This window comes from Daucus carota, chromosome 1, assembly GCF_001625215.2.
Source record: "Daucus carota subsp. sativus chromosome 1, DH1 v3.0, whole genome shotgun sequence".
Lineage (NCBI taxonomy): Eukaryota > Viridiplantae > Streptophyta > Magnoliopsida > Apiales > Apiaceae > Daucus > Daucus carota.
In genome coordinates, this window is record NC_030381.2 from 44,012,439 (window position 1) to 44,033,283 (window position 20,845).

Here is a 20,845-nt window from a genome sequence, read left to right on the forward strand (position 1 = left end):
GTGTAAATTATACCTCACGTAAATTGGTACATATTATACAGAAGCCCGTTTCCATAACTCTAAGCACTTCAGAGGCCCAATGCATTCCTCTAAGACCACAGATACGTAAATCTTTTTTTTTTTTTTTTGAAATAACAGATACGTAAATCTTATGTCGGTATTTTTTGACAGCACCCACACACGGAATTTCTGGGCTATCGTCAGCCCTGTGCGCGAGCCTGTGATGATCATGAATCCGTTTGACTGAGTTCATGATTTATGAATTAATCTGATTTATGATTTATATGTAATTTATATTTTATAAGTAATTTTCATCAGAAAAAAGTTTACAAAAATTAATTTATGAAAAATATCCCAAACTAATTTTTGTCTGCAAATAAGTTTCTATTTTATTTCTGAATTTAAATCGACATCTGACTTGTAACAAAAACAAGCATTTTTTTAGTTTAAAGTTGAAAACAACTGTTGGGACAAACCAGCTCCAGGAGAAAGCACATTGGCAGATATAATAAGAGGCAGGGGCATGTGCCCAACCTATTTTATTTTATTTTATTTTATTTTTTCACAATTTTAAATTTTACAGAATTACAAAAATATCCCCTACAAATTTAGAAATATATAGTTGTTCTCTAAAAATTTACTTGGTACCCCCAAGATTTTGTTTTTAGATCCGCCCATGTTCATGATATCTCTTAAACAAAAGTGTAGAAGAGGTTACAATGAATTTTGGGAGACTACGTCAACATTGTGGATCATGAAACAATTTGATTTCATAGAATGAATTGGATTCTAAAAAAAATTCGTAGGCTGATTTTTAGACGTGTTTTCAAGCTATTTCATTTGGATTTATGATGTCGGACTACTTCAGAATTATAGATAATTCAACCATCTTCGTATGGACTGTAAACGTCCAATTCTGTTCTAATTCGAATTGTGACTGAAACGAGATTTGTTTTCGCATGTCATTTATAAAATCCAAATTTTGATCTAATTAAGTATATAAACTCTGTTTAATGCAAAAATTTAAAATATTTATTATCCTACCATTAAACATTTAAAATCAATTAATAATATCTCAATTAATTTTTAATACTAAAATTATGGGAATAAAATCATGTATATATGTATCTATATCCTTATTAATAATATACTATGATTGAAAATTAAATGTATTGATTAACCATAACTTTCTTATAAATATTTTTTTCATAGAATTCATCTCGTGAACTTTTTTTTTTTGTTTTTGAAATTCATCTTACGACTCATGTTATAATATGAAATATTTTCATATTTTTTTTTATTTTAGATGCAAATTATTGTTTATTTAATTAATGATAGTATAATCAAGTAACCATCTATGTACTGTAAAAAATTACCGCAGAAGCGACGCAGCCCCTTTTGGTTAGCGGTGATAAAACACAACACAATCCAACCCGATCCAATTGACCGGGAGGATGAGCAAATACGGATTACAAATTAGGGTTAAGCCATCATCGGCGGCGAGACCACCGGTGGCAAGACCCCCTCCCTCTGCTTTTCTCCACGACGATGACGACGGAGACGTTGAGAGAGATATCTCTCGTCAAGCCTCTAAAAACAAGTCCAACAAAGACGTAACCATCTCATCCTTTTCTATCTTCATCTTCACTGTTTGTTTCAATTGCGAATTTGATTTCTTATTTTGTGTTTTTTAAAGTACGAGGAGTTGCATAAGAAAGCGTTAGAGGAGGATCCCATGGCGTTTGAGTATGATGGAGTGTTCGATGATATGAAGCAGAACGCTGTTCGTAAAACTACTCAGGAGAAACAAAAGAGAGAGGTATATATTTCTTCTATTTAATTTATCCTGTTATAGCAACTGTCAATATTTGTTGATCAATCACTAATTGATTTCGTTTTCCGTAAATTCTGAGATTATTTGGTGATCAATTGTTACGTGCTGAATTATGTAAGCTTTAATATGTAAAATGTAAGCAGAGATTTACAGAGAAATGGAGTTTAGAGAGAGAAGGAATAATTCATTTCATTGCTTGAAGAAGAAGTTGTTACACAGCCCCCACTTATAACAAAAGACAAATAACAGATATAACAAAACTACGTCGTTTCTCTCCATCTAGATCCTTCTACTGTTACGCCAGCCCAAATAATAAATTCAGCCCATTAAGCACATGATATTGTTTGTCAGCTAAATAAAATCAAGTGTGACTAATTTCTTTTCCACTCGTGACATTGCCCTGTTCTTGAAAAGCGGCGACCGCGCCGAGAAAAGTTGGAAATTTGGACTGAATGTAATCATAGTCTTCCCAAGTGGCATCTTCGGGTAACTGATCCTTCCAGTGAATAAGCAAGGAGACTCCTGGCTTATTTCCCTTTCTGAGAAGACGACGGTCTAATATAGCTGCAGGTTCTGGATTGTCAGCTGGGGCAACAGTTGTTGGCAGGGTTTGAGAGACACTGTGGTGTGATCCGATATGTTTCTTGAGGAGGGAGACGTGGAAAGTGTTGTGAATACGGGCTGCAGTTGGTAATTCCAAGCGATAAGCAACAGAACCTATCTTGTGGATGATTTTGTAAGGTCCATAGTATCGGGCAGAGAACTTGTTATCTCTGGTTCCCTTGAGAGAAATCTGTCGAAAGGCCTGAACTTTCAAGAAGACAAAATCTCCGACATTGAAGTGGCGCTCTGTTCTGTTCTTATTAGCATATAAGACCATTCTTTCCTGGGCGAGTGTGAGGTTGGACTTGAGAAGGTGTTGGAGTTCTGCACGTTGAGAAATAAACTGATCCACAGAAGCAATGTTCGTTCGTTGGGCCTGATGATAATTGGTGCTGGGGGGGTCCTGGCCGTAAAGAGCCTTATAGGGAGTCATCTTGATAGCAGAATGGTGGGAGGAATTGTACCACCACTCAGCCATTGGAAGCCAGTGAACCCAGTCTGTTGGTTTTTGGCTTGAGAGGCAGCGCAAATACATTTCTACGCACTGATTTAAGCGTTCACTCTGGCCATCAGACTGGGGATGGTACGCTGTGGTGAGATGAGAAGATGTTCCCATCGCTGCAAAGAGGTGGGACCAAAATTGGCTCGTAAAAATCTTGTCTCTGTCCGAAATGAGAACTTTGGGTGGACCATGCAGCTTAACAACATGATTGAGGAACTCCTGGGCAACTTGTGTGGCAGTGAACGGATGTTTGAGGGGAAGAAGATGAGCATACTTTGTGAACTTATCAATTACTACCAGGATAGTATCATACCCCTTCGATTTTGGGAGACTTTCGATGAAGTCCATTGTAACTGTTTCCCAAGCTTGAGCCGGGATTGGAATAGGCTGCAGAAGTCCCGGAGATGGAACATGCTCGACTTTGTAACGCTGACGAATATCACAAGCCTGAACAAAGGAAGTAACTTCTTTAGTGATGCTCGGCCACCAAAATAGTGAGGTGATCCTCTTTATCGTGGCATTAATTCCTGAATGACCACCTTCCTGGCTGCTGTGCAGATTATGAATAATGTCATGCCGAAGTGTGCCACTTGCCCCCACAACCAGTTGTCCCCTGTAGCGAAGTTCCCCCCCATCCAAGGTATAGTTGGGATCCGAGGTGGGACTAATTGCTAGTTGTGCCAAAGTAGATTGTAACGCTGGATCTTGTTCCCAAGATAATTTGAGGTCTGTTTTCCATTGTGGTATAACCACAGATGTAGCCTTAAGTTCTCCAGTACTATCTTCTTCCGCATCATGGAGACGTGAAAGAGGGTCTGCTACAACATTGTCATGACCCCTTTTATACTCAATCTTGTAGTCAAATCCGAGCAGTTTGGTGAGCCATTTCTGCTGAACAAGAGTAGTGATTTTCTGATTGAGGAGATGTTTGAGGGCTTCTTGGTCCGTGCGGATAGTGAAAGGTTGGCTAAGCAAGTAGCCACGCCATTTCTGTACTGCCAAAACAACAGCCAACAACTCTTTTTCATAGGTGGACAGACCCATATCCCGTTGTGAAATGGCCTTGCTAAAGAAAGCAAGTGGCCTTCCAGATTGCATTAGGACAGCACCCACTCCTGATTTACAAGCGTCGGTTTCAACCACAAATGGCTGTGAAAAATCTGGAAGGGCGAGGACAGGAGTGTTACACATGGCTGTTTTGAGAAGTTGGAAGGCATCCTCAGCCTGAGGTGACCACCTAAAAGCACCCTTTTTAAGTAACTCAGTCAGAGGCCTACTTAAGGCGCCATAATTCTTCACAAAGCGTCTGTAATACCCTGTTAAGCCCAAGAAGCCACGTAGAGATTTGAGATTTTTCGGGGAAGGCCATTGTTGCATGGCCACGATTTTGTTTGAGTCTGCTGCAACCCCGTCATGGCTGATTATATGCCCCAGGTACTCGATGTGAGTCCTGGCGAAGGCGCACTTACTCCGCTTAACAAATAATTGGTGATCTCGTAGATGCTGAAAGACAAGTTCCAGGTGCTCACAATGGTCCTCCATTGTTGTACTATATATAAGTATATCGTCGAAGAAGACGAGTACGAACTTGCCAATGAGATCCCTGAAAATCTCGTTCATTACCCCTTGAAACGTTGCCGGGGCGTTTGTCAAGCCAAATGGCATCACCACAAATTCATAATGGCCTAGCTGAGTTTTAAAGGCAGTTTTATGAATGTCTTGTTCTTGAACCCTGATTTGGTGATAGCCGCTGCGAAGATCGAGCTTGCTAAAGATCCTGCTGCCATGGAGTTCATCCATCATTTCCTCAATTAAAGGAATTGGAAAACGGTTTTTGATTGTGATGGCGTTAAGGGCCCGATAGTCAACGCAGAATCGCCAACTGTTATCACGTTTTTTAACGAGCAAAACAGGGGAAGAATAAGGTGACTGGCTGTGGCGGATGATGCCACTGTCTAGCATCTCTTTTACCATTTTCTCGATCTCCACACGCTGAAGGTAGGGGCATTTATAAGGATTAAGATTCACTGGTTTACTGCCTTCCATGATAGGAATGAGATGATCAGCTTTGCGTGCTGGTGGTAGTGATTTGGGGACTTGGAAGATATCATCATATTTATCAATCACCGTTTGCACAATTGGTGGATTGGGAGGTTCCACGTCCTTCGGGGCCTCTATGGCCGTCAATTGGACCAAGAAACAAGCATGGCCAGGTGACTTTGGCAGATGTTTCTTGTTGTGAAGGACTTTAATACTGGCTGGGTTGGAAACTTCTTGTTTAAGTGCTATCCGGTTACCCTTCCAGTGAATTTCAATCTGTTGAGCAGTGAAGTCAAAGCTGACCGGGCTCACCTGTGAGAGCCATTGTACCCCCAAGATGCCGTCATAACCTCCCAGTGGGATGGCATAAAAGTCAGAGACAAATGTGACAGTACCCATTGTCCAGCTGAGGTTTTCAACCTTGCCTCCACAGCTAGCTGTAGTGCCATTAGCTAGTTGAACATTGAGTGAATTGCAGGAAGATGCCTTGATGCCAAGGCGCTGAATGAATTCTGGGGAGACAAAATTATGTGTGGAGCCTGTATCGATAAGCAACTGGATAGGGTGACCCTGAATTTGCCCTGCCACCTTCAAGGTATGTAACCCTTGAGTGCCTTGTAAAGCATGGATAGAGATACCAAACTCAGGTTGAGTCTCCATCTCAGGGGTATCGGTTTCATCGGTGTCGGATTCCTCCGAATCACCTTCCCCAACCATCAAATAAAGCTGAGGGCGAGCACATTTATGCCCTGGAGAGTAAACATCATCACAATTGTAACATAATCCCCGTTCCCGGCGTCGTGCCATCTCTGCAGGAGAAATACGTTTAATTACAGGGTTCGGTTTGGGGCCTGGAAAGGTAGTAATAGGTTTAGAGTGTCCTGTTTCAGTGAGGGGTTTGGGTACAGGGTTAGGTGAACTGGTGGAGTTGGGTTTTGTGGCATCTGCCGGAGATTTAAATGGGTTGGGTGAGTATGAAGTTTTTGGGCCCTTCAACTTTTTCTCAATTATGTCAATAAAGATTTCTTGCTCCCGAGCTTTATCGATAGCTTCCTGTAAGGTACAAGGGTTGTGGATATATAGTGCCTGCTGAATGTCGGGGCGTAATCCACTAAGAAAGCTAGACAGGTAAAACTCATCAGTATGAAACGAATACGTACTCATCAAATAACCACGCAATTCCTCAAACTGAGTTACATAGGCATCAACAGTACTAGTCTGAGTCAGTTTGTTAAACTTACCGATGAGATTGCCCTGATTACCTGTATTGAATCTCCGGAGTAAAAAAGAAACGAAAGCATCCCAGCCTAACCCTGGGTACTGGGCTTGTATGGTTTGGTACCAGTAGTCAGCTTCTGCGTCCAAATACAAAGCTGCGTAGATGACCTTGGTGGTGGAATCCATTACAGGGTTGAGGAGGAAAAACTTCTCAGCTTTACTTATCCAGCCACGTACATTTTTTCCATCAAAACGTGGAAAGTCCATCTTAGGAAACTTAAACTGGGTATGATAAGGGGGCCTGGGCAGAGAGCTATCCAAGTTTGGAATCCAGCCTTGAGGAGGGTTGAAAACCCCATTACTGAGAACCCCGGTGGTGAGAGTTTGAGGGAAACTTACTGGTGGGGTAGTATGTGGTATGAAATTCGTGTGCTGTGCTCGAAAATTAATATGCTGGTTAGGGATGAAGGGAGGTGCAGTTAAGGCGGAGGTGATGAAACTGTGGGTGACGGGTGGGTCAATGGGTGGGCGTAGTGGATTAAGGGAGGAGTTTAGGGGCCTTGGGAGAGGGTTTGTGAGAGTGTGAGTGACGAATGGGGAAAGTGAAGTTGGGGCAGAAACATTACCAATTTTGAGAGCTGACGAGATCGGGGAGTTCGAGGAAGATGCGTTTGCGGAAGGAGAGGCGGTTGCCTTGCTGAAGTTGGGTTGTTGGTGCAGCAGGGGTTGAATTGATGCCACCTGTGCTTGATACTGCTCCGTCAAACCATGAATCTGTCGTGACATCGTGTCACGATCAGCTTGCATCTGCGTGGCCAAACCCTTAAACTGAGTACCCATATTAGCCATTTGAGTAGCTAGATTTGCAATCTGGAGAAGGGTTTCATCATGTTTCTGGGTGCTTGCAGCTTGCGCCTCCTCGATCAACTTAATGGACTGTTCATGTTTTTGGAGCGATGGCCCAGCCATGGCTCTGATACCAGTTTGTTACGTGCTGAATTATGTAAGCTTTAATATGTAAAATGTAAGCAGAGATTTACAGAGAAATGGAGTTTAGAGAGAGAAGGAATAATTCATTTCATTGCTTGAAGAAGAAGTTGTTACACAGCCCCCACTTATAACAAAAGACAAATAACAGATATAACAAAACTACGTCGTTTCTCTCCATCTAGATCCTTCTACTGTTACGCCAGCCCAAATAATAAATTCAGCCCATTAAGCACATGATATTGTTTGTCAGCTAAATAAAATCAAGTGTGACTAATTTCTTTTCCACTCGTGACATCAATCTGTTGTATGTATATGGTAGTTCTCTTGTTAAGATTTTCCGTGCATATATCTTTATTAATTAAAACCTAAAAGAATTTCACTTCACATCAAAACACTCTTATATTAAGCACTGTCGTGCCTTGTAAATTTTAAGATTAAGTCTGTTTTGTAGGTTTACCGTTGTTTTGCTAGTAACAACTTTGGTTAATTACGCCTTTCAACACTTTTATTCAGCTTTAAAATCTTACTTGCTGAAAAGAACAACTTCTTGTATGGCCATAATTTTTTTGGTATTTTTTAGCTCACTAGAATATCTTTTTGTTAACTACTGGCTGCTAATGTCATGGTATACATATGTTTACACAGAATACTGATTTGCTATTTTGCTTTCTCGCATCCTTTTTATCTGTGAAGTGTGAACCACTGCTTATATGAGGGTGTTTCTAATATATAGATGTTATGTACACATGCATATGCATTTTTGTTCTAGGAATTGTCGACTTGATAAAGTAATCTGTGAGTTCTAATTCTATTTTTTATTAATGTTTTAAAATTGCAGTCAAAATATATTCAAGCACTAATAGAGAAGTCTAAAGTACGAGAGCGTGAACAAGAGATAGTTTATGAGAGAAAAATTGCTAAAGAGAGAGAAAAAGATGACCATTTACATTCAGACAAGGAAAAATTTGTCACTGGTGCCTACAAAAGGAAACTCGCAGAGCAGGCAAAATGGCTGGAGGAGGATCGATTGCGTGAATTACGTGAACAGAAAGAGGATGTAAGTTTTTTTTCTTTTCTCTAGCCTTCATGTCATCCAGCTATTAGGATAATGTATTTACTGTCTGTTGTTCTTGCATTTGTATCAGCCACTGTTTTTTTCCTCTAATTCAATTCTGACATGACGGGTGCCAAGTGCTTATCTAAGACTGATTTGCAACTTACATGTTGTCTAGAAACATGTTTGCTGCTGGACTTCACTAACAATAGTTTATGAAGCTGGTTTTGCAAAATCTTATCTTCTAGTTTCTGAGTGCACTATGTTCATTAGTCACTTAATCTGAAAAAATTAAATTGCTTTTTTGGTTTAGCCCCTTAAAATTAAACAGATCGTAATTTAAGATATCCGGTTTTCATAATCATGAGTGTAACCCTTATCAAATTGGCATACCTCATAATCTTCTATAGTATATGGTTAAACCTAGGTTAAGGTATAGTTGGCATGTCATCGACTCTTCCAGTCTCCCATGATAGCCATGTTTTTGCCTGTATCTTTTAGGATTTTGTACAAGAGTCATAAGGTGAGTTAACCACTTCCTGTGACTCTTTACAAATTTCGGTAGATGTCGTGCTTGTTCATAAATGTCTTATTAGAGAGGATACATAGTGCTTAGATCTAGGAAAATGGTGCTTCTGTAAATATTTAAGTTTTAATTGGGTGAAGATTTTAAATTTAGAATGGAGTATTTTTTAAAGTTTCGAATTTTGATACTAAATTTTAGCTTTTTCAGGGTACTTGTTGCAACTTGCAAGCTCTGAGTGACAACCCCTGCTAAGTTTTTTGCTTTTTTTATGATGCCTAAGTCTGAACATGCCTATTTTATAATTATTTTTGAATACAATCTGTTGTTTAATCTCTTTGACTAAACTTTCTGTTATGCATGCCTTTTTTGCTCTTATACGGGTAACTTTAAAATTATATATAAAATATAGGTAACTTGTATATTATAATTTTTTTGCATCATCACTTTTGCTGAAGTTTGACTTTGGTAATCTGAATTGTATACTTTTTAAAGAATCTAGTTTAAGGAACCACAGTGTGAGCTCCTGCGGTTAATTGAATTCTACTGGCTGGGCTGAGGGGACTGCCATAAATAATTGGCATAATGATATCTGTTATTTGACTTGTTCTCCTATCAAACTTGAGGCATTTTGGCTTTCTTAATATTGCTACTGTTGTATATTCAATGAACAATGCATTTTATTCATGTAGCATTGAGAAAATAAGTTGTGCTATTAATGTATATGACTGAAAACAAGTTGGTTGCAAACATCTGAAGATGTTCTTTCCATATATGCAATATTTTAATACGTACTCTGTTGTTAGAGCAATAGAAACCTGCAAAACTTCTTTACCTGTTGCATTCCTTTTCAACAGTTGCTCTAGGGAGCTGCAATTATTTTCCCTTTTTAATTTTCTTGACAATTAGTACAATTTTAAAGTCTTTGTTATGTTTGCGAATTCAGTATATTAATTAGTTGTATGTCGGGAGATTATTATTAACATATGATGAGAATTTTAAATCATCCCTACTTAAAAATCCATTTTTAATATGTTTTCATTTGTGTCCCAGATCACCAAGAAGGGTGATATGAGTGACTTTTACTTCAATCTGTCAAAGAACGTAGCATTCGGAGCCACCGAGGCAGAGCTGAGGAAAAAAGAAAAGACGCAGCAAGTGGAAGAGAAAATTCAGACATCAGAGCAAGAAAAGGCCTCAGAAAGTAGTCATCCATCGACCAAAATCCCTTCAGACTTTGTTGCTGCGCAACCTGGTGAATATATGAAGACACCAATTGCTGAATCATCAAAAGACAAAGTTGTTGAGCCAGTTGCTGAGTCGTCATTACCAGATATTAAAGTTGCTCCTGAAACAGTTAATGAGCAATCGAAACGTGATCATCATAAAAGGAATGAAGATGCTGTTGCAGCTGCTAAAGAGCGCTTCTTGGCTAGGAAAAGAGCCAAGGTAGTGGAGGAACCACTTTAGGGTTGGTAACTGCTTGTATTGTTCTGTTCTCCACATATTTGCCTTGTTGATTATTACTTTTGCTTGCACTCATAGAGTTGGTCATGGAAGGAAGTTATTGTAAAATAATAAAATATAAACCAAAAAGCAATTTTTGCAAGAATGTTCAGCTCGGGGATATGAAAGAGGGAATTTGGAGTCTAATACAAGTACTTGAGGTAATTGAGATATATTCTTACCTACGGGGATACGAAAGAGGGCAGTTTGACTCTAAAACAAATACTTATATATAATCTGCATGATCGATATTTTACAGATATATTTATGCCGTGTAATACTTATATTCTATGTAATGATGCAATATTTTATGTAATGTGATAATCATATGAATTGTATCACTATACATGTTATTTAAATATAAAATTTGCCATTAAAGATATATTCTGTTATTTAAATATCATTGAAAGAATATAATTATCGTCTGAATTATTAGCAGTATGGTATATTTATTTTTATAAATAATACTATAATACTTTTTTATAAATATTTAATAATTTTATTATAAAAAAAAAAAATTTATAGGATAAAGATACAGTGAAAATAATTTTTTTAGTATTTTAAATCAAATCATAATAAAAAAATATATACACACACAAGGTCTAACCGGGAAGCCCCGTACAGTCGTACACCCTCTCCTCCGCAAACCCATCGATAAGCGGGATAAGTGTAGAATTTATAGATTTTCAAAAAAAAAAAAGAGTAGATTTTATAGAATAAAATTAATAAACATTTTTTCCATTTTCAGATAGCATTTTTAGACTTTGAATTACTTATGTTCAGCGCAGCCCAATAAATCTTGTATCCATTTGGAAAAAAAAAAAAAAAAAAAAAAATCTTGTATCCGTTAGAAAACAACAGGGCCTCCCAATCCGAAATGCAATCAGGGCCCAGTTATCATAAGCAGGTAGAAATACAGACAAGGCTACACAAAATTCACATGTCGTAGAAGCCAAGCTCTTTCTTACCATCCGAGTTTGAAGAAAAAGATGAGGATCTTCGGGAAGCTTATGTTTCCAGGCCGTTTCATTATACTTTCTGCTTCCGGGTAATCTTCCAACCTTAATCAAAGATTACACGAATGATCTTGTTTATGTATATAGGTTTATGCAACCCACGTATGATGTTTGTAAACTGTAACAGGATGCTTGTGTTGGCAGCAACAACTTATGACATACACAGATCAATCAAGAACAATTCTACGCCACCTACACAGCAAGAAATGCAGGAATTGAATGATTATATCAAGTCTCTTCGTCCTCCTTCATGAGTCATTTCTATGACTTTTTAGTTTTGGAGGGTTCCTAGTTCGCCACGTGTCATGTTTACATCCTCATATACACCTTTTTCTATGTACTACTACTTTGTATGGAGGTTTGAGGATGAACCTGGTCTGGGCTTTGTAAGTTGTAACCATCCCAGTCTACTACTTTAACTTTCTTGTATGTGTATATTTGGATGTAATATTCTTGCCTTGTAATATTGTAATTTGCTTGAGTGAAATCAAACTAAGGATGTTTCTCAATTGTACAGCTTGGAATACTGATTGTATTTGGGAATTCAGGATTACATCTTTATTATCAGTGTACTTTTGGTAAGGTTCAATATTTTCATAACACAATTGTTTTCATCCGAATAGCGGATAACGAGTAGATATTTGACCATCACACAGTTGATCATCGTTGTCGTTTGTGATTGAGTGGGAATTATGTATGATTTACTGAAAACTTGCAGGGTCCAATTTTTGGTTGATTGTCCTTATGAAGATAGAGGACTTCATTTTAAATTCGAGTCCTACATTATACCGCATTGCATCTAACACTGTGATTATTTGCTGCAACAGAGCCATTAAGCATATCAATCTGGTATGCCCGAAGGAGATGCTCATCGATTGCAGCAAATTAGAACATATTTGCCAGAGCACCTAATACAACCTCGTATTCATACATGATACTGATCTATGATTCAGCTATGATATGCAGGTTATTCAAATTCAGTTCCTATTAGAAGTTGATAATTGTACTCATATATGATGATAAAAGCGTCAATTCAGTCTGAAGTTCAACATAACTCCCCACTGCAAATCTTTTCTGGAAAGGAAGCATTAAGCATCTTAAACTAGTAAAGAAAAGCACTTATTTTAACAGTGTGATCCAGGACAGCCAACAAAAACTAAGCAGTTATCAGCTGTAACACTTTCTTCCAAGCAGGGCGGCCTGAAATATCAATCCACCAAGAATTCACACTCTTTCTATCTGTCACCAAGTGTGCCAATCCAATTTCATTCATCAAGTATCGGATTCCCGGGAGATGGCTCAGGTCAGCCAGTGAAAAATAATCACCGCCCAGATATTTACTCTCTGACAGCCTCTGCTCGTACACATCAAGCACTTTCTCCAGTTTTTCTTCGCATTCTTGAACTAAAACATGGTCCGTTTTTCCTCCCATTTTTGGGAACACCAGGAGCTGAAGTACCAGTGTGTAAAGCATGGGATTGAAATTGTGTGCTTCAACTTCCAGCCATTGTTCAACGAGGGCTCGTTCCTCTAAAGTATTCCCAATAAGCTTGACACCTTTTTCCGCGTACTTTGCTGCATAGTACCTTATGATGGCTCTAGACTCTGAAAATAAACGAGTCCTTCACTGATAATTGTCCAAAACGTAAATTTATCAACTTTTAAGTAGAGATTTCAATTTTCAAGTGATCTTGCTCTTACCAAACAGCTTGAAGTCCCCTTCTTCTATAGCAGGAACTTGTCCGAAAGGCTGCCAAGAATATACAAGTCACAATGAGACCTTATCAGACAAATTATCAAACAAGGAAGCTAATCTAGATTCTAGAATGCCAAGAACTACGCAAAATATTTAGGCATGGTAGAAATGTTACCTGGCGGAGTAAGAAGGGAGGTTGTTTGTGCTCACCAGAGTCGAGGTCGACATGAACAAACTCGTAATCCAAATCCAACTCCAAAAGACAAGCCAGGACTCTCTGAGGACAAGCTCCTCTAAGAGAACCAAACACTTTGACCACCATTTGTTTTTGAGTGAATGAACAAGTTTAGAGGTTCAATTTTGAATGTTCTACACAATGCAAGTGATTAATGATATTGATGTGTTCTCTTTATATAGAGGTACACAAGAAATTGAACAATGGTGTTACTTGCAAGAGCAGTGGATTGAAGTGGTGGCTCAGTAGCCAGTTCATGCTGGATTGGGGGTTGTCACATGCCAACAACCGGTAAGTGTGCAAGGGAGCTGTGTCAGAGACTCATAGTTATGCAATTCAGTTTTGTGCAGCCTGGAAACACTTTAATTTTTCTACAAAAAACAGGATTTATTATTGAAATTTCACATCATATCACCGTCTCAATACCACTTAAACAAATACAAGATCGCACAATTTAGCCACTCACTCCGTTCTAAAATAATAGTCCGTTTTTAATTCTTTGCGCTACTCCCTCAGTTTTAAAATAATTAATATATTGATTTTTTGAATTTGAGATGCAAGAGAAAAGTATTTGTACACATTATTTTGAACTTCTTATTAAACAAAAACATAAATATTCAATTTTTATGGAAAAAAGAAAATTTCAAAAAAAATAATATATAAAAATATTTTATTTACATGTCTTATCAAAATATTTTTTGTGTTGAAATGAAAGGAGTATATATAAATACTCGATACAACAGAAGAAAGTTCAACATCATGTTTATGAATTTGTTTATCAAATTCTTCTCGATCCCGAGGACTGTATTTCATTGATTTTACTTTTATTACCGTTTTTGGATCTTTGAGCTTGATAGTTGCCTTCATCCAATACTTGGTCTTTGTAGGATTCAAGGGATTTTCTGAGCAAACAAAATCTAATAATTTTTCAATTTATAAATTTTTTATCAATGTCAACAAATTATAACAAATAAAATTCAGTTTTTTATTTGATTATACTTCCATGAGTCATTTTGATCAACTAATTATCGAAAATTTTAATATAAAGAACCCGACATTCGATGAAGATACTTTGTCTTGCCTCTACAACGTTCGAACTAACACCACAAGGGAAAAAGAGAAAACTAACACCACAAGGGAGAGGGAGACCCAAATTTCAGTCTGGGCCTGTTCTTGCCCATTGACACTCTGGGCTTAACCTATGTATCACCACAGAAAACTTTCGCCAACACAAATAGAGTATTTATCAGCTAAACAGAAGCAAATATAAAAATTTCAGGACTGCTGTGCTGAAGAGACAAAGATGGAAAATGAAGAAGAAAATGAAGTAAATGACTTTCTCGGATGGGCTGCAAAGCTTGGAATTACAGATTTTCCTCCTAATCTCAACAACCCATCTGTTAATTCTTGTTGTTTGGGCCATTCTCTCTGTGTTTCTCACTTCCCAGATGCTGGCGGGTCATACTCTCTTCTTCATTATCACCCCTTTATGTATATGTATGTGTGTGCATATTATTTATTATGCGTGTTTGTGTTGCAGACGAGGTTTAGCAGCTGTCCGTGATCTTACAAAAGGGGAATTGATTCTTAGAGTCCCAGAAGAAGCTTTGTTTACAACTCAAAGTGTTGTGTTGAAAGATCACACCTTTTCTGTGGCTCTTCAACAATATCAGTCCCTTTCTTCTACTCAGGTCTTTGTATTATTTTTTGCCTATTATCTCTGATATGTAATGTACATCAATCTTTTTTACTGAATCAGTGTGGTTATAGCATAGGAATGGATTGTAGTATCTCTATTGGCTTTCTTGTGGAAATAGGAAACCGGGTTTTTGCCTTTTTTTTTTTTGGTGAACATGGAGCTCGAATAGAACAAGAATCTTGATTTCAATTAATGTCTCTAAGGCTGTAATTTTTGGTTGGAAGTAATGGATTTGGCTTTTTAGTAGATGACGGTTTATGAGAAAGGGTGTAAGGGAGATAATGGATTGGGAATGTACTGATGAGCTTCTGTTCTAAGATGATTTCGCTCCTCCAATGGGAGATGGGAAGATAGGGTTAAATTAGAGTTTTCATACTGGTACACATTTGACCTTCCATATTTAAAAAGTAGCAATATAGCATTGCTCGTGTATTTCGTGATCCTTCCATGTACTTATAAATGACTAGTGCTTTAGCAGATAATTGTTCCTTCTTCTTACTTGAATAATTTCCAACTATCCTGTTCTCTAATTTGATTCCTGTTTGCTGATTCCATATTTTGCTCAACGTCACTGTTGTTCAACAGGCTTACCTCAACTTAAGATATGAAGATCTTATATCGTTTGTGTCTTTGTAGCCACCTCCGCCGGAGTTTGAGTGTTCAACTGATATATGGGATTGTTAGTGTAAAGACTTAAGAGTCAGTGTGACATGTGTTTATTGTTTTTTTACAAGGCCAAAGAGAAACCCACTTCCGTCCTTAGAATCTATAATGTGCCAAAATATATGGAGGTTTCTCTATATCGTCATAGCCGTAGTTTGAGAGCTTAGGAAATGTGACAATTAAACTTTGAACTGTATTTACTTTTTGGTTATGTATTTTTGACTTCTTCTAGATGCAGGTGCTCTTTACTGCTTCTGCTTATATATATTTTAATAGAAAATTACTGAATCCAGGTAACATATTTTTCTTACACAGATACTGACTATTGCATTATTGAATGAAATCAGTAAAGGGAAGAGTTCCTTGTGGTTTCCTTATTTAAAGCATTTGCCACGAAGTTATGACATATTGGCAAGTTTTAATCAATTTGAAACACAATCTTTGCAGGTGTGGCTTTTGTCTGCTAACAATTAATTTCTGAACTAGTATTGAAACCTTAAAAAGTTTTTATAGTACAATCTTGTAAAACAGCTTTTCTTTTGTATGTATATAATGGGTAGGTAGATGATGCAATGTGGGCAGCAGAGAAGGCTATAGGTAAGGCTAAATCAGAGTGGAAGGAAGCTATATCGCTGATGAATGATTTGAAGATAAAAAATAAACTTCAAAGCTTGAGGGCTTGGCTCTGGGCTTCTGGAACTGTAAGTATGTTGACTGGCTATCTAACTATACCTATAATGCTCTCAAAGAGATATATATTCAAGCTGCCTGGTCGAATAGGTTCACAAGTACAAGAAATTAGAAATCACAAATTTCTTCAGATGTGCTTAATGCAAATTTGGAAATTATTGGGTCATGTACCCTTGCTTTTAATTGTTTATATGCGACTCTTCATTATATGCTAATCTTAGTAGTCTGAATATTGAAGTTTATAACATAACTTGATTGAAGATCTCCTCTCGAACATTGCATATACCATGGGATGAAGCCGGATGCTTATGCCCTGTTGGTGATTTGTTTAATTACTCTGCCCCTGGGGAAGAATTAGGTGAATGTGATGATTTGCGTGCTCAAGGAAAGGCCTCTTGTGACATGTCTACCAGTTCCGGCCATGTCAAAGATGAACCAGTGGGCGAGCATTGTGATAATTCGGTGCGATTGACAGATGGCGGGTATGAAAAAGATATTGGATCATATTGCTTCTATGCTAAAAAGAGCTATAGGAAAGGGGAGCAGGTAACAAAAACTCTCCCTTTGATAATATAGTGTATGCCTTGTTTGTTAACTAAAGTGCTTATAAACACTTTAATGAAATTTAGCTGCGGTAAGAATGCATTTACATGTTCACAGTCCCTATTTTCGTGGGAGGGGGGGGGGGGGGGGGGGTTGCGAGTGTTTTCCGCTTTTATATCTAAAACTTTATTACGGCTTATAAGTGATCCATGTATTGGATGATGATAGCTGAGTGATTTGTCTTGAGTTTGTTTGCTTCTCTGCGAAGAAGTCGACCACCTCCCATTCTTGTATCTTCTTCTATTTTTTCTTGCCTTCCCTAGAGTTGTACGCCATTATAACTGATTTTATGCTTGATATAGAAATAGAGGAATATTTCTAGATTAGACCATATGACAACAAATAGCAAGAGTCATATATTTAACTCAGGAGAGATTGTCACTCTTGAATCCAGGGCCGGTTTTGAGGGAGTGCAACAAGTGCAACAGCACAGGGCCCATGAAATTTTAGGGCCCGTGACTACTTATTTCTATCTTTTGGTGTCCTCATGATAAATATAATATAATATTAGTATCTCTTTAATTTTTTACTATTGTTTCATTTAAACACTAATCAATTCTCAACTCCCAAGACCCAGTTATGCACGTCTCTTCTTATTCTTTCTCTCTCTCCACAGACTAGTACACTGTACAAGCAGTAAATCCCACACGGCCACATACATATTTAAGTCTCACTACTCAAAAAAACAGTTTTCAGTTGTAGTAGTCTAATTTTGTTTATGATATCTTGTTATTTTAGCTATATTAAAATTTTGTTTTGTCATTTGGAAAGGCCTCATTCTTAAAGTTAGCACAGGGCCTCAAAAAAGTCCCGGACGACCCTGCTTGAATCTTATAAAATTCTTGTAATTTTGTGTACTACATCAATTTGAAGCAACTGGCTATTTCACAGAAAGTCGTGAGCCATTTGCGAAGTTGGCAAGATAATGCAGAATAATTGTCTCTGATGTTGGGAATATGATCCGAAGTTCAAGACAGTAGAAATAAGCACAGACTGTAAGCATAGAATTTTATAGCTCCTAATGAAGCCATACACCAGCTAAACCAAACACTAGACAGTTCAAGTAAACAGTTCCCCGAAAAGGATCCTGCGATATATTTAGAATGGCATTAAAAGATGTTTTGAAGTTAACATGCTAACCTCTTTATATCAAGAGCTAGAAAGCAGGGATACTTCAATCTGAGAAGAACTACGTATCCCGTGCATTTTACTGCGGGGGTGCATGGGGATTCGTACTGGTTACTCCACATGGTGTATCCATGAATTCAGAGACAGGGATACGCGGGGGTGCGTAGATGGGGGTGCGCCGTGCGGGAATGGTAGTCTTGTATGTATGTATACTGTGTTGTGACATGTGAGTAGTATATATATGTTTCTTACTCTGCAGTTTGCTTTTTCTGCTGTTTTAAGTACTCTGCAATTTAAAAGTATGTGTCACTGGCACTAATTATGTATATATTTACTTGCTGATGCCTTAGTTTAGTTGTACACATGTACTTGGTTTTTAGTCGTAACAGACTAATGCAGCATTGCAGCCTGTATTTTGACTATTTTAACATTTACCGTATCCCCCCACTCAAATAATTTTATCTTAGAATTTACCGAATTCCCGTATACGCGTACCGGCACCTACACCCACACTCATGCTTACTAGATCAAGAGACTTAATTGAAAGGAGATATTTCTTTTGTATATGCCAATAATTTCAAAAACTCTTTTGTTAGATGGAGAGAGTAATATTGATTTAATTGTTGTCCTGCACATTCTGTGATCAAATATATTCAGTTGGAGGTGTATTTATGAGTGTGTAGTAGTCTGCACAATAAAGGTGATTAAAATATTCATGTGTCAGCATTTGTATATTTCTTGTTAATACAACTGATTACTTTTGTTTTCACTAGGTTCTGTTAAGCTATGGAACATACACAAATCTGGAGCTTCTTGAACACTACGGTTTCATTCTCAACAGAAATCCAAACGACAAGGCCTTCATTCCTTTAGAACCTGAAATGTACAATTGCTGTTCATGGCCCCAAAATTCTTTGTTCATCCACCAAAATGGGAAGCCATCATTCGCCCTTCTATCCACCGTACGATTGTGGGCAACACCTCCTAATCAGAGGAAGTCCATCGGACACCTTGCTTCATCAGGTTCTCAAATATCAAAAGAGAATGAGCTTTTAACCATGGAATGGATAGCAAAGAAGTGTCATTTTATTCTAAAGAATTATGGTACAACAATTAAAGAAGATAATTTGTTACTAGGCACTATCGACGACATGTGTGTTTCCAAATTGAATACCGAGTTTGAGAAAATGCCATCAATGATTAAATGTGAAATCCAAGGTTTCTTGGATGTCGTTGGTGTTCCAGTTGGGGAAATAGGAGGTAATGTAGATTTGTACAGGCGGTCGAAGAATTCAGTGGATAGATGGAAACTAGCGGTGGAGTGGAGAGTCAGGTACAAGAAAATTCTTGTTGATTGTATTTCTTATTGTATAGGGAGAATTGATGAGGTGAGCAGTTAGGGAATTGTGTATTTGTTCTTTGTTTTGAAATCCTTGTTGATGTTATTGCAGTTGATATATATTTATCTCATGACATTAAAGTATTTTATGTACCATTTTTCTGACATGTGCCGACGCGACCACAAATCTCCTCACATTCACTACGGACATCAAAATCTTAATTTCATACATACTCGCATCAATGTATGTAACCAGGAAAACTAAAATGTCCTTACTAGGCCATCATCAATTCATCATACGAACAACATCTAGTAATTTTAACTATTAACCAAGCAATTATAACTATTTTTTGTCCACACCCTGGGATAAAAAGTTGGTACCGTCACGAGCCTCGAAAAATCATCATACAAATAACACCAAAGAATTTTACCCTTTTCTTGCCATATCCCGCGATAAAAGATTTAAATTATTTCTTGCCACATCCTGTGATAAAAAAATTGGTGCCGCGAAAAATTATCATACAAATAACACCAAACAATTGTAACATTTTTATCCAGCATTCCGCTATAAAAAATGGATACTGTCACGAGCCGTGAAAAAAGGGCAGTGCTGAGTTTTTCCCCGGATCCCGAGTCCAGACCATTTTATTTTCTAAATCAACGATATCGGAACCCTTTGTTGGACAAGACTTGAATAGCAAACACACATTGTATATAGACTTGGACACAAGGTTCAAGGTTTTATTCCGTTGCAACTTACTACCTTTTTGGCTAAGCCATTGATGTCATACTTTCATTTTATTTTGTGAGGCTGGCAATGTTCCAGTATTTTTTGTCACCAGTTCGTGACTTATAAGTCAAGCCATCAAATCTGATCCCCAGCTCGCTTTGGCGTCCTAGCAAGGGCATGTTTGACTATTTTTATAAAAATTAAAAATTTATTTCAGATTTTATTATAAAATCCACGTATTAACTTAATCTAGAAGCATCTGAAAATTACCGGACAAAAAATAAAACAGCTGCAAATTCTTAACTAAAAATCATTAATATATAAGATAAACAAAAAAATATAAAAATTATGTAAAAAAATTTAACTCATGCATTCCTCTATATTGGTTATATTTTTCAACCTATATATAATAAATTTGTAAGAATATTTCATATCATTTATATCCTATTAAAATAATATATTCAGTTTGTAACAATTTAAAATATTAATAATATAATATTTTTAAAATATAGACAATCAATATAAACAATACCATCAAAACAGGTTCAAATTTTACCTGATATCTTGTATGTCTAATTTAATTAATCAACTTTAGACAATTCTGCAGGAGGTGCTCTTGCGGGAGTAATTAAATTATTAGACAAAAGGAGGGTGTGGTGGAGTTAGAATTTTTTTCCATATTATATATAATTTTTATTTATAATATGAGTTATCCAATTTTTCCAAGAATTTTAGAGGACTGAATATTCTATTAAGCAATAGTTTTAGCAAACTCT

General features: G+C 37.3%; 3 protein-coding genes across 3 annotated transcripts; 2 read left to right on the top strand and 1 right to left on the bottom strand.

Moving 5' to 3' along the window:
• Positions 1 to 1,379: 1,379 nt before the first annotated feature.
• On the top strand, positions 1,380 to 12,590 carry LOC108202440 (uncharacterized). The gene is made up of 6 exons (XM_017370824.2): positions 1,380 to 1,613; positions 1,697 to 1,819; positions 8,026 to 8,244; positions 9,818 to 11,318; positions 11,414 to 11,864; positions 12,114 to 12,590. The coding sequence occupies exons 1-4, from the start codon at positions 1,455 to 1,457 to the stop codon at positions 10,232 to 10,234; spliced, it is 918 nt and encodes a 305-aa protein (XP_017226313.1). The 5' UTR covers positions 1,380 to 1,454; the 3' UTR covers positions 10,235 to 11,318; positions 11,414 to 11,864; positions 12,114 to 12,590.
• Positions 12,119 to 13,378, bottom strand: LOC108205254 (glutathione S-transferase F11). Its single transcript, XM_017375137.2, has 3 exons — positions 13,158 to 13,378; positions 12,988 to 13,036; positions 12,119 to 12,891 (listed from the first exon to the last, which is right to left on the bottom strand). Exons 1-3 carry the CDS (start codon positions 13,302 to 13,304, stop codon positions 12,443 to 12,445), a joined length of 645 nt encoding a protein of 214 aa, XP_017230626.1. The 5' UTR covers positions 13,305 to 13,378; the 3' UTR covers positions 12,119 to 12,442.
• Positions 13,379 to 14,309: 931 nt separating this feature from the next.
• Positions 14,310 to 19,483, top strand: LOC108214798 (protein SET DOMAIN GROUP 40). Its single transcript, XM_017387036.2, has 6 exons — positions 14,310 to 14,675; positions 14,758 to 14,908; positions 15,895 to 16,026; positions 16,140 to 16,280; positions 16,531 to 16,815; positions 18,774 to 19,483. The coding sequence occupies exons 1-6, from the start codon at positions 14,521 to 14,523 to the stop codon at positions 19,398 to 19,400; spliced, it is 1,491 nt and encodes a 496-aa protein (XP_017242525.1). The 5' UTR covers positions 14,310 to 14,520; the 3' UTR covers positions 19,401 to 19,483.
• The last annotated feature ends 1,362 nt before the right edge of the window (positions 19,484 to 20,845 follow it).

Coding starts and splice junctions, on each gene's coding strand:
- LOC108214798 (XM_017387036.2), top strand. CDS start 14,521: ATGGAAAATGAAGAAGAAAATGAAGTAAATGACTTTCTCGGATGGGCT. Junction 16,027..16,139: donor TTGAAACACAATCTTTGCAG/GTGTGGCTTTTG, acceptor TATAATGGGTAG/GTAGATGATGCAATGTGGGC. Junction 16,816..18,773: donor GCTATAGGAAAGGGGAGCAG/GTAACAAAAACT, acceptor TGTTTTCACTAG/GTTCTGTTAAGCTATGGAAC.
- LOC108205254 (XM_017375137.2), bottom strand. CDS start 13,304: ATGGTGGTCAAAGTGTTTGGTTCTCTTAGAGGAGCTTGTCCTCAGAGA. Junction 13,037..13,157: donor CTCCCTTCTTACTCCGCCAG/GTAACATTTCTA, acceptor TATTCTTGGCAG/CCTTTCGGACAAGTTCCTGC. Junction 12,892..12,987: donor AGGGGACTTCAAGCTGTTTG/GTAAGAGCAAGA, acceptor GTTTATTTTCAG/AGTCTAGAGCCATCATAAGG.
- LOC108202440 (XM_017370824.2), top strand. CDS start 1,455: ATGAGCAAATACGGATTACAAATTAGGGTTAAGCCATCATCGGCGGCG. Junction 1,614..1,696: donor AAAACAAGTCCAACAAAGAC/GTAACCATCTCA, acceptor TGTTTTTTAAAG/TACGAGGAGTTGCATAAGAA. Junction 8,245..9,817: donor TACGTGAACAGAAAGAGGAT/GTAAGTTTTTTT, acceptor TTTGTGTCCCAG/ATCACCAAGAAGGGTGATAT.